Source organism: Cavia porcellus, unplaced genomic scaffold (assembly GCF_034190915.1).
Source record: "Cavia porcellus strain 051 isolate PalLab524CR breed Dunkin Hartley unplaced genomic scaffold, mCavPor4.1 scaffold_7, whole genome shotgun sequence".
NCBI lineage: Eukaryota > Metazoa > Chordata > Mammalia > Rodentia > Caviidae > Cavia > Cavia porcellus.
The window spans coordinates 96,871,141-96,889,496 of NW_026947490.1; the positions used below are offsets into that span (position 1 = coordinate 96,871,141).

The following is an 18,356-nucleotide window of genomic DNA, read 5'->3' on the forward strand; positions in this document are numbered from 1 at the left end:
GGAAGCAGCGGACAGGAGCCAGAAGCCCAAGCTGCCAGCCAACTTGGAGGCCGGAAGAGTTTCTGAGCCTCCATCTCCTCATCTAGGCACATGAATACTTTGCAATCTGCCTCATGAGGTCTGTCTTGAGAAGCAAAAGAGACAGAGTTCATGAGCTGGCTTTATATCCCATCAAGCGGCTGCTTAGTACATCAACACAGTTGCATTTGATACATAAAACTAAATAAAACTCAATCTTAATGCTGGTTTGGGTTGAGGAAGGATAGCAATCTCCAGCCAGGTAATGGTGTGGTTTTCAATTGCATGGTGTTCACTGGTTTCTTTGAAACTCTTTTGGAAATTGGAGAATCAGTTCTCCGGACAACAATGTCACAATGGTTGGTGATGCTTCTAAGCTGGCTGGAAAGTCTCTTTAACTTCTGCCGCGCCCGAGGAGGGTTCCATGGTAAACTACAAGCCACTATGATCTGGCATGGCTCTGCTGGCTGGGGGTCTGGGGCACAATCCGGCAGGTCCCCTGGGGACTGAGTCTTGGAGCGAGAAAGGGTTCAAAGGAAGGGAGGGGCAGCCACTCTGGCAGTATGTGGAGACTCAGGTCCACACAGTGACTGTGTCTGTCTGGCACCCGCCCACAGCAGCAGATGTTAGGAATAACACCACAGCTGCCAGGCCTGTGTTAAGACCCCAGTCAGGGTACACGGATTTTAAGATACATTTTTCTTGTATTTACTAATGTTTTTCAATTAATTCACAGTTGAAAACACAATTTGAAATTCATGATTAAGTACCAATACTCGATTTGGAAAAAAAGATGCTGACTCTTTTGGGTTCTAATTTTACTATATTAAAATGGCATTTGAACCTTTACAAATTATATGATCTCATCTTAGAATAATTTTTCCCTTCCAAATGGGTCTCCCACTGGGCAGGGTGGTGTACACCTCTCATCCCAGCATTAGGAGGCCGAGACAGGGGAATCAAGAATTTGAGGCCAGCCTGATCAACACAATGAAGTCATATCTCAAAGACAAGCAAGCAAACAATAAATAAAATGGGCCTCCCCATTTTGACTCCACAGCGAGAACTTCAAAGCTCCACTAATTCAGTATGAGGCAGGCAGGTCTACCAAAGCACAGGGAAGCGAGGCTGATTGAGGAAGCGCCTCTTACTGTCAGGAACCTGGAAAACAAAGACATGACTGCCTAAGAACTGAGTCTGGTTTCAGCAAGTCAGTAACCAGCATCATAATGGAATGACTTTTCCTTGACTATACCACTAAAAAATGTGTGTCCTTTTTATTTTGTAGCTTGTCCCGAGCATCTGCTGATACGCAGGGACAATTACATTTTGATGAGCCCCCTTACTGCTTGTCCACCTCCCACTGACTGCCTTTGTCTGAGTCTCCCTCACAGCTGCAGGTTAGAAGATGGGAATGAACAAGCATCAGAGCTCACATTTTTCAGTTTGCTGTTTCTCGGCAAAATGACACCCCTGAGATTGGAAACGGCTCCAGTGAACAAGCTAAACAAGGATCTGTGTGTTCCTTTAACTTATGCTTTTCTTAAGTAAAGGATTTGAAGTTGCTTAAAAGATTATGTGCAATAAAAAAGTGCATCTAAGTAGAATTAGGAACCCTGTAAATCAGAGTGGAAAGTTAAGAAACTAAATATTTGTTCCCTAAGCTTGGACTTTGCCAACTCTTGCCTTGAGAGCGGGCCCTAGGGGTGGCTCTCCTGGGGAGGCAAGGTCTGTAAAGACTGCAGCTGCAGGATGCAATAGTGATCTCCTCAGATGTGTCTGTATTCAGCCAGGAGTTCGTGTTCGGATTTCAATTTTCACTTCTGTATAATGGGTTTAACATTTGAAGCAAGGTTCAGCGTTAAGCGGGTGACCTGGAACTTGTCCTCACTGTGACCACACTATGTAGCTGGATCCTCCTCCCCCTCCATTTGGCTACATTTTTGTTCCCCAGAAAAAGCCACTGCTCTGAGCAAACAGCACACCACCCCACCTGGCAGTGAGAGCAGGTGCCCACAGGAATTGGTGGCAGCCCTCAAAGTGAGGGCCTCTTCCAGACACTTCTTCCTCGGGGCTTGGTGCTCTGCCCACCCAGGCCTCTGCTAATCCCTGAAGTTCTCCCAGAGGCTTGTTAAGGGGGAGACCTCCCTCCTCCGTCCTCCTCCTTTCCTTTGTGCCCTTGGCTCTCCCTTCTGGGTGTCATCCATGCAGCCTGCAGGCGGCTGAGCATCTTAAGAGCTTTTTATTTGCACACTTTATTGCCCACTGTGTAGAACAAAGAGCTGGGCGCTAGAGAAACCCAGCGTGGGAGGAGGGTGCCTGGAACCCTGGTGGCTGTGAAGGGTGGGTGGGTGCAGCAGGGGAAGAGAAGGCCTGAGCATGACAGGTCCTTGGGACTAAGCAAGGGTCACAGTAAGGAGAGGCAGAAGGCTCCCGAGGAGTGGAGGAAAGCTGTCCACTCAGAGGTGTGGGACTGTGAAAGCCCGAGGACGTCCTGTGTTGTAGAGTCTCAGGAAGGAAGGGTGGGCCAAGGGGAGCAGGCCAGAGTGAGCGCGAAGGTAGGACGTGTCTCTGAGAGTGACCAGCCTTTAGGGTGCAGCTGGTGCCCCTGGGCCTGGGACCTCCTCGCAAGAGAGCCTCGGACAGGGAAGGCTGGCTCTTGGGATGGCCCTGCCAGCACCAAGGAGACCTGTGGGGAGCGGAGCTGGACCTGCAGACTGGGGAAGGAGCCTGCTCAGGGCACCAGAGTTTGGGTGGGAGATGGAAACAGGAGCAGGCGCCCTTGTGAGCTGGGGAGGGAGGGGTGCGGCTGTCTCCAATGAGACAAAGTGGGGAACAAGCACCCAGAGAGCCACCTTCTTCCAGGAAGTCCAGTTTCTTCCACACGGTGCTCTTTAAAAATACTCTGCTCCTGGAATGCTCTTACAGTCTCTGAGATACTGTCTGCGTAACTCACCATGTACTGAGGGCCTCACTTTTCTGTTCATGTCACTGTTCCCTTCAGAGATGTGTGTGCCAGGCACTGGTCTTGGACCTGGGGGGGGGCACAGTAGTGAAAAGACAAAGTGGACAGCAGCCACCAGGCTCGTGCCTCACTGAAGTTTATCAAGGAGCAGAAAGACGGCCGTTGAATGGTGTGGCTGTGGAGCTGACAGGAAGCCTAAGGGCTGGGTAAGAGCCAGACCACACGAGCCCTTCTGGCCTGCAGTCTGGACCCTGAATCTGATGCTGGGAGCAATGGACAAATAGCCAGCAGGGTTTCAGGTGACAGGAAGCAGAAAGACAGGATTCCAGGACTTTGAGAATTGAGCGATTAACGGTGGCGTCGTAGATTGAAGTATCACCAGCTCCCCTTCCAATGTGCGGTATAAGCTCTGTGTGGGGTTTCCTAGCAGCACCACAACTGCTAAGTCTGGGACTGTTCCAAGCATCGTGTGTTCCTCACCAAGGACCACGCGCTCCGTACAGCATGCGATGTGCAGTGACTGGATGGGGATTTAAATCAGGTGATGCACAGCATATTAATGTGAGCTTCTGCTCCTGATTTGAGCCACTTATAAAACTAGTGTATCCAGGACAGAGGACGCTCCAGCTGTCATAACCTTTGCAAAGAAGATGAGGAAAAGAAACAAATAAAAGCCCATAGGAAAACAGTGGTCCCTTCTGCAGACAGTGTCCCTTGCTGGATGCCAGATGAGGGGAGCAGGAAGTTGGGTGGAGAGCCCAATCTTTGAAGCCCTTGGAAACAGGAAAAACCTGTTTGTGTGCGCAGGGTCAGAATGGGTGCTCCATGGTCGCCATGCTTCCACCCACCTGGGTTGAGGTCAGGACTCACTGGGGGCATTACTGTGCCTTGGTCTCCATTGAGGAAAGTGTGTGTCATCCTTTGGATCAAGGTAAACTAGTAATGCCCGAGTGCCTGGACTGTCTCAGAAGAACAGGCAGAGCCAGGTCAGATGATGTAAATTTTCCGTTTTATGGTACTGATGGCCTGGAATTCCTAGAATGGTTTATTAGTTTTCACAGAAGGCCTGTTCTTTAGTTTCAAAGACTGCTTTAGATCCATGGTAAGGGGAAAGCTTGTCTCTGAGAAGAGAATAAGTCTAGAGCCTTGAATAATCTTTGGCCACATCATTACCTCATGATACTTATCAGAACAGTAAAGTTTCATATCTATAGAATTGATGTGGTTATCAAGACCTTACGGCTGCTGTCAACCCCTGGTGATGATTTGTTTAATCCTGAGTGTGGGAGACAATCTGAGCGGCTCCCCTTGAACACAGAGCATGTGCTGCAACATGAGTCACATTTCCACATATTGATATGTACAGAGCAGGCTGTGCTGGTCCCTTCTCTCTTCAGCTGGCCTTAAGCACTGCAAATAAGGCCAGCAGAGGTACTGATACGTGAGCTTTGGGGCCCGGCTGACAGTCTCCTGTTTCCTCTGCAGTGCTCTCTGTAAAAGATCTGAGCACAGTGGGGTGGCAGAGCCAGTCAGCTCCAGGAATGTCAACCGGGTGCCACCTCAAAATAAAGAGGCTGTGACTCCTCAGGGCATAAAAGTTGCCATATCAGAAACTGAAGCAACAGCCTCCAAAAACAATTCAAATGCTACCCTAACTGGATTATGCAGACTGGTCCTTCTGCAGGTCATTCTCCCTGCCTTTTGCAGAGATGCTTTCTCCCCACCTGGCCAGCCAGCTCAGGTTACTCGCCATCCTCACTGCCACTCATCCTGAGCTGCCCCCTTCTTGGGAGAGGCCTAGGATCACACATCCTCACTTGGATTGGGTTTAGGTCTCCTTGGCTGCCCTTAACTTGGAATATGTCTTGGTGTCCTTGATCTCACTGTGGGTTGCATTGGAGGTGGTAGGTTGGAATTAACTTGCCAGGATTCCAATAATGTGACTGGGATTACAACTATAACTCTGAATTGCAAGAAGATTAGCAAAGGGATTACAATGCTTGGATTACAGTATTCATTACTGGATTTACAGTACTGAGTTCTGATGTACTGAATGCCTATTACTATTCCATTCTTCACCCTTGACCCAAGTCAGCATTTGTTTTCTTTTTTCTTTTCTTTTTTTTTTTTTTTGTCTTTTTGAGACAAGGTCTCACTATGCAGTTCAGGCTGGCCTTGAGCTCACTTTGTAGCCCAGGCTGGTCTCGAACTCACAACAATCCTCCTGCCTCAGCCTCCCGAGTGCTGGGATTACAGGCGTGAGCCACCACGCCCGGTGGTCTTCCGTGTTTTCATTTCATGCTACGTGTGCCTAGGCCCTTGTCCTCTAGTGCAAGGATCAAGGGACTTAGTTTACCAGCAGCTGTAACGAAATTTATGGGGCGAACTGTGGTGCGCTGCATAGGGTAGCTGTATTTTCCAGTTTTTAAAGATGCCATAAATGTGCTTTTATCCCAGATAACTGCTACCTTGAGAAACTTGGTCAATTCACCACAAGCCAGGAGTCAGTGCCTGGGTGCCAGGACCCTTCCCCAGCTCTGCTTGGTGATGGAACTGTATATGGATGACAAGGACGCGTGTACCAACATTGTCCGAATACTCAGGTACGTGGACTAAAGCAGTGAAGAAGCCTTGCAGAAATGCTAAAGTCCGTGTGTGTGTGTGTGTGTGTGTGTGTGTGTGTGTGTGTCTGTCTGTCTGTGTGACTGGGACAGATTTTTTTTTTTTTTTGCTTTTGCTTCACCTGTCAGAAAAGACAGATCTAGTGACTCAAGTTTAAAATGCGTGATGTAAATGGAGTCCACACCCCATGTGATGGGAATGCTCTAAACTCAGTGACTGTAAGTGGCTTTAGTTCTTCGGTCAGTTATGATCTATACTAATACTTTTGTTTCTTTAAATCTTCTCAGTTCACTGGAAATAAAGGACTGTACCCCATGGGATGTGCTGAGCTTTCTGAAATACTTGGAAACAATGCTTAAGAGTTTTAATTCAAAAAGAGATTCATTGATTAGATGTTTGATCTGACCCAGTTCCTAATCAAAAGTTATTCTATTTTGGCAGTTTTTGAATGTCAGCTCACAGGTTCCCTGGGGTGAGCATTTGAGTCCAGGTTGCCTCAAAGCAAGATGATGTTAAGTTTCAGAGATATGTTTAATTTAGGCCTAGTATTTCCCCCTGGCTCCTTCTTAGTATTTTTGCATTGTGATTCCTCTTCTCTAAGCCCCTGGGCCTGAGCCTGTTTTCTTTTCTCTTTTTTCTTTTTCTTTTCTAATTTTAATTTTGAGACAGGATCTCACCCACTCGCTAAGTTGCCTAGACTGGGCTGGGATTTGCAGTGTGCCTGCCTCAGCCTACCAGAGCATTGGAATGCTCCATGCCTGGCCCTTGGGCCTTTTTGGGACTATTATACTGTAATTATTTAAATGAATACTGTACAAAATTTCCTGCAGACTGCATGGGTAATTCACCCCAGTGTGAGGGTGCAGGTCCAGACTTAATGTTTTAACACCACACTTTCCTGAGCTGTGTCGCTGATCTTGACTCCTTCCCGTTTAGAATCCCTGTAAAATTTATTAACAGAGTGAATTTATTTTTGCGAATGGTGACCTGTAAGGACCAAACCTAATTTTTTTTCACCATGTGGATAGTCAGTTATCCCAACATCGTTTTTAAATATGCTGTCCTTTTGCCAGAGACTGTCAGTCATACTGCATCTCTAAATGCTTGTTGGCCGGTTTTCAGGCATTCTGTTTGGTTTGTTTTTAGACCTGTATCACTTTTTTTTTTTAACTATGATAGATTTAATCCCAATCTTGCTATAAGATGAACCCCTCACTTTTATGTCCATTAAAATCTGGACCTTTGTTCTCTTCTTTTCCTTACGAATTAGAGAATCAGCTAAGTCCATGATAGGAACTGGGGTTGGAATGGGAAGAAATGATACTGAGTCTTCTTACCACACCTGTCTACAGCATCTTCATGTCCCTCAACGCTGTGTGTAATTTTCTCTGTAAAGACTTTGCACATTTTTCTGCATCTGTTCCTAGGTTCTTCTAGGCCTTATGTAGGCAATCTTTTAAGAAGTTATTTACTCATAGATTGTTGCTGGTATGTTTTCATAGTGTTAATATTTTCTTATTAATCTTGTACCCAAGAGTCTTGAATGTTTCGTCTAAAGAGTTGATAGATTCTCTTGGTTTTCTATGCAAGTTGTGTGCAAATGAACTTTATTGCAATCCCCAGTTACCGTCCATCTTACCCCACCCCCACCTCGTTTTCTGGCTCTGTCACTTTGCTTGGAGTCCTACAGGATCGGAAAGGGTCTGCTCACCTGTCTCCTGACTTCAGGGGAATTACTGATATTTTTATGGTTTCACCAGTTGAAAATAATATTTCCTGTGGGTTTTGTAGATAGCTTTTAGAAGGTTATGAAAGGGTTTCTTCCCATCAGGCAATGTTAAGTTATCTCCAGTGTTCACCCTGAATCTATTTAGATTGTGTGGATTTACTTTTTAAACCCAGTCGTCTGTTACATTACATGAATAGATTGTCTCATGTTCAGTCCTTGTGTATTGCTGGGTTTGTTGAAGACTTTGTTTAGGATGTTTCATCCAGGGCCAACCTGTCCTTTCCCGCTCTTGGATCATCATTGTTGTAGTGTCACGTTTGTAACCAGCCCCATGATATGAGCTGAACGTATTTCAACTTTTTGTCTCTCCTAGTATTTGTGAAAATTAAACCTATCTGAATCTTGAAAAGTTTGTAAGGTTCACTCAAAACCTGTGTTTTAACCTGGTGTGTGTGTGTGTGTGTGTGTGTGTGTGTGTGTGTGTGTGTGTAATGTTTGCAGTTCAGTCCCTTTAGTTTTTTTCTCTTTCCTTCTCTGTTCTCTTCCCTTTCCTTTCCTTTCTTTCCCCTGCCCTTCCCTCCCCTCCCCTCCCCTCCCCTCCCCTCCCCTCCCCTGCCTTGCCCTCCCCTCCTTTCCTCTTCTCTTCTCCTCCCTCCTCTCTCTCTGACTCTGAGTCTCAGTCTCTCTTTCTCTCTCTGGTCTCACTGTGTTGCCCAAGCTGACCTTGAACCTGAGCCAAGAAGTCCTCCTGCCTCAGCCTTCTGACTAGCCAGACCACTGGCATGTGCTACCATGCTGGGGCTGATTCAATTTCTGTAATGGTTGTACAGCTGTAATGGCTGTATATCTCTTATTTCTATTTGGTTCCATTTCTAAGTTTTTGAGCAATACTAATTTGCTTCAAATGTTCTTTTATGTATTATCCCTTTAATCTCTGTTCCATCTGTAACTAGGTTCCCTGTTGTTTATTTTTCTTAACAAGTACTTGTGTAGTATGTGTCAGATGCTGGACAATGTCATGAACACTTTCTAAGCAGTGATTCATTTAACCCTTACAGCGTTGGAAGGTGGGCACATTGTTGTTGTGTCCGTTTGCTATGTAAGGAAACTGAGGCAAGGAAGAGCCCGGCAGTTTTAAGACCAGCACAGTAGCTGTGGGGCTGCTGCCGTTCAAGTAGGTGTTGTGGCTCTGGAATACTTTGAGCTGTTATGCTAACTGCCTGTCTTCGTTAGCACTGATTTTCACTACCAATTTGTGTGTGTGTGCGTGTATGCGTGCGTGCATGTGTGTGTGTGCGCACGTGCGTGTTTGACACGGGGTTTCACTGTGCAGTTCAGGCTGGCCTTGAACTCATTTTGTAACTCAGCCTGGCTCCAACCTCACAGAAATCCTCCTGTCTCAGCCTGCTAACTGCTGAGATCACAGGCATGTGCCACCAGGCCCAGCTCCCAATTTTGCTATTTATATGTTTCTCTTGATAAGTCTTACCAAACATTGGCCAGTTTTATTAGTTTTTAGAAAGAGCTGACAGATTATTTGAGCCACTTCATTATATTTTTTTCTCTCTTACTGCTTTTGCTCTTATTCTTTCCTTTTTTTCTCACCACATTGTTTTATCTTCTCTTTGTATTATATTTTTCTTCTGTTCTTATTAGGAATTCAATTATTTTGTATGGTCTTTTTAAGGCTATACATTTGCCTTTAAACACTGCTTTAGCTACATCTTATAAAATTTAATTTACAGTACTTGTTATTCAGATCTAGGTATTTTTAGATTTCTTATTTTTTGACCCATAGATATATGGCTTTAAATTCCTAACAGTATGTTTTAAAACAAACTTTTAAAATTGACTTCTAATAGAAGTACACTTGGAAAGCAAAAGTACACTTGGTTTTTTAATTTTTTATTTTATTCTAAAGATGATAAAACCAATGAAAACAAATTAGTGTAAGAGATACAGGACTTCAAAACACTACAAAATCAACAATAGTTGCCATAATGCCTTTTGAAGTCTTCAAAATAGCTACAGATAACTTCAGACATAGTAAAAATCAAACAGAACAGGATAGAATAAAAACAATAAAACCAATGAATGTAATAAAGGACTTCAAAACAAGCCAATAGTAAATCCAAAGTTGCTACCATAATATTTCTTGCTATCTTTGAAATAGCTGCTCCTACCATTGGATTTGACATAATCAACCGAAACAAAACAGAATAAAACCCAACCCAATAAAGCAATGGAATGATACAGAACTTCCAAAACAAGACCACAGGGAATCGACAATAGCTGTAACCCTCAGAAGGAGGTTCCCCCTGGATGCCACACTGTACTGCTTCCTCTGAGCCTATGATCCGACGATGGCCCTAGACCTGCAGTGTTAGTGAAACACCACAGCACCACAGGCATCCACCTGCATCTCACTTCAATCGCCATCATCACAGCCTGTGTTTCTCCGGATAAGCCGGTCACTTACGGCAGAAGGTAGACCGTGAGGAGGATGTTACTTCTTGTTTGCCAGCCTGGGCACCAGAAGGGGCTGGGATCTGACTGTTCCAATCTGGCAGTGGCCCGCCCAAGATGCTGGTTCCTGGACGGGGCTGGCTTCCTGGTGTGGCCTTTTTCCCTCTAACCCTGGTCCACGAATGGCCTACATTTGGTTTTTTTTTAAATGAAATCTTACTATCATCTCAGACTTCTGGGTTCAAAGGATCCTCCTGCCTCAGCCTCCACAGTCAAATTTTTAAGAAATTAATTATGTTTTACCTATTGGTCTATCTACTAGTAAAAAATTTATAGACATCTTCCAGTTTGATGTGGACTTACCAGCATTGCCTTGTGGGCTTTATTGTTTGCTTTGAAATGTCAAAGCTAGTTTCAAGGATTTTTGCTTTAAGGCCCATTTTCCTTGATGTCAGGGTAGCACTGCTGGCCTAGTATACTAGAGCAGTTTTACACTTGCTTTTTATGGAATACAAAGGAATTCACTGGACTCCAACCAGCTGCTGTGTAAATTTCTTAACTTGTATTTTCTGAATCACATGGGACTGTGTGAATTCATACCTATCATAACTAGGTATTCTGGCCTGAAGGCTTCTATTTTTTCCATAACCACCTTCCTTTCCCTGTTCTATTCCCCCCAGAATCTAGACAGACACCAAGCCTCTTTACAGCTCCTGCGGACTGGTGTGAGGAGTGTTTCCTGACCGTTTCTTATTCCCTGGGCAGTTCTTTGGAGAACCACATTAAAATGATAATTGTGTGTAGCTGAATTTTGTAGAATAAGAAAAAGATCAAGAGATGGGGTGGGGAAACATAAAAATAGTTAAGAAGTGTTACACGCAGGTACCGGGTCACCATGGGGAATGTGATTATTAGTATGTACTGTAAATGTGCTAATAAAATTTTATAAATGTCTTAAAGAATTTGATAGAAAAATAAAATTTATTTTTCTTTTCCTCCTTGGCATTTCTGCAGCAAACTAACCTCTTACCATGACTGCTGTACAGCGCTGGCCAGCTATTCCAGATGCTACGCCTTGTTTTTGAGTCTGATAAACAAATACCAGAAGAAGCAGGTCAGTTCTGTCATCTTCAGCGTTTACACTGTCTTTGCACCGGCGGATTTGATTTGTGTAACCTAAACACGTTTCAGTGCGCAGGTTCCTGCCTAGGATGCAGTGAGTTGCCAGGAGGGACGGAGAAGAAGGTATTTTGAGGCAGAAAATGTCTCAGGAGGACGCTGGCTTTCGGGGGAAATGGGGTACTCTGCAGGGGTACTGTTCCTCTCAGGGATCGTGGTCCGGCGGTCACCCTGGTCCGGGTGTTGGTGCCCTGTTTATTATCAGGAAGGGCCTCAGTGGGTTCTGCCCTAGCGTTGTGGACTTGTGATGTGAAGCTGGGGCCTCCGTCTAATGTGCTTACTGCTCAGATTCTCCTGCCCTTAACCTCCTTCATTCTCTGACCCGGTTGTATTTAGAAGAAGACATTTTTAGGTAAAGTATTTAAATAAAAGAATTGCGTTTAACTGATTAAGGAAAAGGATATATAGTCCTGTTTAAAAAGAACGCATCAATGACTTCCTCGTAATGAAATTATAATACTTAGTACAAATATTAATTCTCATTGTAAGTTTTTGAAAGCCCATTAAATGTAGTCTACATTTATTCACCTTTATAAATGATTAAAATGAGATGTGTCATACATGAATTCAATGTGTATTTATTTTAAATATAGTAAATTCCCCAAGTCACAAAAATGTTCTTAATTTAAGACCAAAAATTTAAGATATATGCATATTAAGAATATATTAATCTAAAAGTTTTTGTTTGTTTGTATTATCCATGAACCACCTCAAAACAGCAACTCCTAACATCCACCAAATGACACTCAGTTTTATTTTTATCAAGACAGGTATTCCTGAGAATGACTAAATTTGTTGGTTTACATTATTTCAACTATTTATTATTTTAGTTATATAGAGGATAGAAATTTCTATGCTTGTATTATATTATTAGTACGTTTCTTTCTGAAACAGGGTCTCAGTACATAGTCCAGGTTGGCTTTGAATTCACTGTGGAGCCCAGGCTGGGCTGAAACTCATTAGCTAAATCCCCGGCCTTAAATGTCATTAAACATTTATCAATTTAGATTTTGGTACAATATATCATCAGACCTGTAGCCTTTAGACAAATGATTTAGCCTGATAGAAGTTTTAACTACTGCTATTCCTGATTTTCTTTTTCATATAAAAAATTAAATGATAAAAAATGTAATACAGACTGAAATGGTTTATATTTTCTACTTCAGTGAGAGAGTTACTTATATTTTTATTTTGTGTTTGCTTCAGCAGCATATCTACTTACGTATTTTATTTCATAACTTCAAGAATTTTAAGTATTATTTTCTTTTATCACCATTGTCCTTTTTGCCTTGTTGTTGTTGTTGTTATTGTTATTGTTTGGTGGTTTGGTTAGCTAGTTGGTTTTTTTGAGACAGGGTCTCGCTATGTAGCCCAGACTAGTCTCAAACTTGCGATCTTCCTGCCTCAGCCTCCCAAATGCTGGGATTACAGGTGTGCACCATCCCACCCAACCTGCCTGGGTGGTTTGGTCTTGGGTGACGTAGATGACCTTAACTGAAGAAGACTTCATTGCCTTGTACCAGAATTTTCCAGTGAATGTGAATGAAAACATTATTGTTTAGTAGTTTGGTTTCAAGTTATGTCCTAACCTGTATTTTTAATGAAAGGAACAAGCTTCACTAAATACTGACAGATAGCCCTGTCATTTTATGGCAGTGCTAGTAGATGGGGTTTTGTTTCTGACCAGAACTTAGATGAGGGCCATCTTTGATAGAGAAAAACAAATTTAATGTAGTTTTGCCAACATGAGAGATTTGAGATGTGGGTATGATTCAGGGTGTGCTTTTTCTCCTTCAAGGGACCACGTGTCCTAACATTTAATTGGCACCATTTATTTTTGTCGTTGTTGTGATGTGGGGGATCAAAACATACTAGATGAGCGGTCTCTCCCTGAGCCACATCTCCAGGCTAAATGGCCCAAAATTTTACCACACCTCTCTCTACACTGGCTTCTCACTTTAGACCGACAGTTATCTATAAAGCAAAACTAGTATTTAAAAGCTGTACGTCTCTATTGATTGTATATATAATTCTATAATTAAAATTATTTTAATTTCCAAGAACAATGAAGAGCCTCTGACAAACTGAACTGCATGTTATTCCTTTAATTACCAAGTTTGTTTTAATCATTCTGAGGAAGTCATATTCAAGTATGTTGCCTATTGTGTATTTTCTTTTCTTTTTTTTTTTTTTTTTTTTATCGGTATCGGGGATCGAACTCACGACTGCCTGCTTGCAAGGCAGGCACTTATGCCACTGAGCTAAATCCCCAGCCCCTCTATTGTGTATTTTCAAGGCCATTATTCTCAGCATGAGTTATTGCTGTAGAGATGTGATCTGTCCTGCATTGGGAGCCTAAGTCTACTGATGAGTTCCTTTGTTTGTTTTGTTTTGTTTTTGTACCGGAGATCAAACTCACGATCCTGTGCTTGCTGGGCAGGTACTTACCTACGCCACTGAGCTAAATCCCCAGCTCTGATGAGTTCCTTTAAATGTCTTATCTTCCTTCTGTGGATTTTCTCCCTTCCTCTTTTGAATTGTGGGAATGTTACTTGTACTTATTTGCATCTAAGAGAAGGACTTTGTAGCCAAGCTTAGGAAGAGTAATTTAAAAACTCTGAGATAACAGCTCTTAGGGAGAAGGGCTGAAAGGACTCTGATAAAATTTCTCTGGTGACTTCTCACGTTTAAAAGACAATTTCATCTTTCAAGACGTAGCTCTTAGTCTCTGTGACGCCTCCTAAGGCATGCGTGATTTTGAAGATTCTAACATAGCTAGTGTACCTGGCCAGGAGACCCAGAGCCAGGAATCCTACCAGTATGTCTGTGACCATAACCACTCCACGGTTACTAAGAAACACATCTAAAATGCACAAAGGATGTGTGTAGGGCGGCGTGTCCTGACAGTGTCATACTGGGGCTGTGTTTAATGACCCGCTCACAGCTTCAACCTCCAGAACATATCAGTGTTTGAGTTTGCTATTGACTGTTCGATTAGAATCCAGACATTGTGAAGTTACACATTACCTTATAAATTTCGGTCTGGTAGACAGGATCACCTCAGAAGTTACGGTCTTCTTACCTCGTAGGCTACTAGCCAGGTACATCTCTAACCTAGAAATTGATACTAGTGCTTTTGTAAATGCTGTGAATTCCCAGCTCTTCGGTTACTCTTGGAACCAACTTTACATCACATCTGTTGATTTTATCTTTATGCAAGAGTCATATTCTTAACTTTTAAAACTGAGCTGTGGCTAGCTGGGCGTGGCGGCACACACCTGTGTCCCCAGCACTCCGGAGCCCGAGGTCAGGAGCATCTGCAGTTCAAGGCCAGTCTGCAGGGTTAGCAAGGCCCCTCTCAACAAGTCAAAGAAACGCTGTACTTCCTACCTTCCTGGCGTGTATTAAAGACTGAAATGTTATTGCTCTGAGCCATCACTTGCGGTTTTTTCCAGCAAAAAAAAAATGCCTAATTTATATTTTCCTCAAAATCTAAGAACAGGGTAAGAGCTCATGCTACAAGGAATAATTGTGTGTCCCAACGACTTCCTAAAATCATTAACCAAATACGCGTGTGTGAAAATGTTTCACCTCATGGGAGCATTTCTGAGCGTTCCTAAGGGTCATAGAATTTGTCTCAACTGGGGACAGCGCTCAGCGTGGCAGACACACAAGAAGTGTGCACAGAGGGAATTTTGAGCAGCTGAAATGCCATGAGATCTGTGAAGTGTTCCGGATTTTCAAATACCCGAGTTCTCCTTCCTTAAATGTTTTCTTTTCTCTTTCTAGTTTGGAGGAGGAAATAATAATAATTTTTTCCATGCTTTTCATATTGGTGGGCTGCCATCAACCACAGCAATACAGAAATGATGGATTTTAAATTACTTCAGACCAGCACAGCAGCTCAGGTCCATGTTTCCCTTGGCTCAGGTGGCCTTTTGAATATGATTTGTTTTTCTTTGTTTCTTAGGAATAAAAAGAATACTTTCCAGAAATCCCACATCATGTTCTGATGTGTGTGCACTGATCTATTGTGGTTAAAATCACTACATCTGAAATTCGCTTACATGTTTTAAGTTCAGAGCTATCTTTGAAGTGTAACTCAGTATTCCAGTAACCTAAATAAAATTACAACTTCCTATAATTATTTTTGTTTCAGCTCTAAGAAATGTTTCTGTAAGACACTCAGGTTATAGGAATACACTTTAGAAACTTTGTTAGTGTTCACAAGTATCACCAAATGATTCCACAGCCAGAAAGGGTCTGTCTATCTTATCTCCTAAGAGGTTAAGGTGCCCCTATTTTAAAGACCTGAGGTACAGCTGGGCATGGTGGTGCATGCCTGTGATCAGCATTCAGGACAATTGTCACAAAATTCAAGGCCAGCTTGGCTACATGGTGAGTTCAAGGCCAGCCTGAATTACACAGTGAGACCTTGTTTCAAAAAAAAAAAAAAAAAATCAAAACAAAACAAGAAAAAAAAAAAAAACCCTGAGGGCTACATTTATAATCAGCACATATTGTATTTCATTTTTCTAAAATGTTACTTTATTTTCAGTATGCTTTAGAAATCTCTGTTTTTACAAGAAACCCAATTGCTTCTAGGCTTTGATTAAAAATGTGGCTTGTGAATCGTAACCTTCACCGTGTCAATTTTAATATTCACATAGTATAAATAGAGACCTAAATACAATACGATTGTGAAATAAAATGAACTCCTGAGTACACTTGTCCTCATAAGAATGCTAACTCAAAAAGCTCTACAACAATGTGAAACATTAGCGAGGTTAATCCAGGTCCAAGTGAAGACATTCCCTGCGTTCCCATGTCTGATGGAGCATCGGGACCACCAGCCTTTCCGTCCTTTCCCTGACCCTCTTCTGCTTCTGATGGATCCCTGGATTTTATCTTCTGTGTGACATTCTGCACAGGCACGTGACACAGACTTTGGGGTTCAGCATCTCCCCCAGGCCAGTTCCCAGGCCCCACAGAAACCCCACACACTGTGCCGCCGCACAGCTTGACTGTTGCGGACTCGTTTTTAAATTAGACCATATTCATGGCTGTGTCTCTAAAGAACATAAGAACAGAAATCTCAAACAAAAAAAGTCAATGAAGAAAAAAACCTTTATACTGATAAAGTGTCATGCACACTTCTAAAAGTGATCTTAGCAGACAGGCGAGGGGTGGGGAGCAGCAGGGAAACTGCGGCCACCACCCAGCCAAGGGAAATCCTGACAGAATCAGGGAGCCCAGGGCTGACTGCTGTTGCTTTCCACTGAAGGGAAAAGAAAAGAAAAGCGGGAAGGGAAGGGTAGAAGGGGAGGGGAAAAGAGAGGAGGGGAGGAGAGGAGGGGAGGGGAGGCAAGAAACCTGATTGCTAATAAGTGAGTAGATGGATTTCACTTTGATTTTGCATACATCAGCCTTATAGGGATTATCTACTAGGAACATGGATTTATGTAGATATTTTAATGCCATATTATAAAAGACTGTGGGTATCAAAGTGGTGATATTTCTAATTTTTTTCTGATTTAAATCCATGGCTCCCAAACTTGGTTGCCAGAATTTCCCAGGGAACTTTAAAAATTCAGGTTCCCAGGCCCCGCCCGGGAGGTTCTGATTCGGGTCTGTCTGGAGTGGAGCCTGCGAATGGGCTTTGAGGAGAGTGCTCAATGGATTCAAATGACTGGCAGGTTTGGGAACCTACAGTATAAATTATTAAGGTGGTTCATTAAAACATTTTCCTCCGGTATTGATAGCAGTAGGTTTCCCACAAAACCTCAGAAGATTTTAAAGTGATAAATGAAATCAGCCACAAAGGGTCAGTCTTTCTTTCTCCATAGGCTTGCAGCTGACAGCAAATCTCCCTGCCCAAGTAGGAACCAATTTGGCAGGGCTGCCCAGCGTCGACATACATTCTGAAGTGGTGATTACTGCTTGCTTTTTGCCTACTATGCCAGCAATAAAGGGACAGTTTCTTTAGCTAGAGAAAACAGGAGGGTAGATTAGACTCTTCTAAGGTTTTCTGCCAGGTCTGTGTCAAAACAAGTTCCTCTGAGCAAACCTAGTCTGACAAGTCATCGTGTTAATGAGGCTTCAGACACTGGTCAGAGTGGCCCATTGAGGAAAGGTGACCACAGGGCCCTTGGGGGTCTCTAAACTGCCTGTCCAAGAGGACCTGGGCCAGAATTAGCTAGACAAGCCATGTGTTGATGCCTTTGTTAGCAAAAAGCAACTTTTATTGAAATAATCACTGAGTAGTCCTGCAGATGTCTTGCTTTGATAATGTTAATAACTAACCGTATCTAAAGTTTGTAAGTTAACAAAGATCACTTTGAGAGAAGTTAGCTGGTCCATAGTCTAGTTTACAGCAACTTTCCTTGAGTCCAGCCATCGGGCAGGTGGGCCTGGGTCTGCATGTGATGGTCGTGGTCCAGAGCTGGGAATTTCTGGTTCAGGAATAGTTTCCACAAGAAAGAATCCACTCCTCCTAGCTCCCAAAATGGATTTCTGTAGGGAGAACAAGAAATAAAATTATAGGGTCTAAATGTTTTGGATATTTTTGCTCTTCTTTGGCTCATACTCAGGGAGTTAATTTGTTCAAAAATCCATGATATGACTAATCAGTCCAGTCCCCATGCACACAAAAACTGAGGCAGAAATGGCATTTCAGTAGGCTTGATGCAATCTGAAAGCTGAACTTTGCATTAGACAAAAACACTGACCAAGATTCAATTAAATGACAACTCCCATTTAAGAAATACGCACATACCGTCTGCTTTCTGGTGTAAACTACATTTGGTACAAAGCAAATGTTCAGACAGATGGGCTTCATAGCAAAGGAGCCAGCCGGACTGCTTCCCGCTTTGGGAGACAGAGCCTGCCTTCCGAGGGTACCTCTGACGTCAGTGTTTGCCACATTTAGCAGCTGAGCAAAATACGTGTGGGTTTGTTTTTTGGAAGAACATGAAGGGATTTTCCCCACTTCATCTGTAAATATCTCCTGGCGAGAAACCCGTAAATGCGCCCCAAATAAGACTTGTATGAGACTGGCAGTATTTCACAAAGGTCACGTATGGTCCAAAAAGAACAACCTTTATCTGCATGCCCTTCCCGGGTGTCTTTTGAGCCGCCCTCTCTTTAACCCTCTCCACGTCTAGGTTTGTTTTCTTTAAATGAAACTTCCAGAGACAGGATCATGGCCAGAGCCTTTGCCAGCGAGGCCTGTGAATGTCTGAGAATCCTCAGACTCGTCCTGGCTTGTGCTGCTTTCAAAGTCACACCTCTTTTGTTCCACGTAAGCTTTTCCCAGGGCACGTGGTAGTCTGCAGCCCTGCACGGACAGTGAACCCTGAATCGCGCTGTGCACAATGA

At 43.2% G+C, this 18,356-nt stretch overlaps 1 protein-coding gene across 2 annotated transcripts in view; it reads left to right on the forward strand.

The window, feature by feature from the left end:
* The window catches only part of Armc2 (armadillo repeat containing 2), a 99,910-nt gene that overhangs the window by 56,006 nt on the left and 25,548 nt on the right, over positions 1 to 18,356 (forward strand). For both annotated transcript variants that reach the window (XM_003466015.4, XM_023563456.2), the window contains exons 11-12: positions 5,441 to 5,586; positions 10,815 to 10,914. In XM_003466015.4, the coding sequence (XP_003466063.1) occupies positions 5,441 to 5,586; positions 10,815 to 10,914 (246 nt within the window). The remainder of the gene's footprint in view (positions 1 to 5,440; positions 5,587 to 10,814; positions 10,915 to 18,356) is intronic.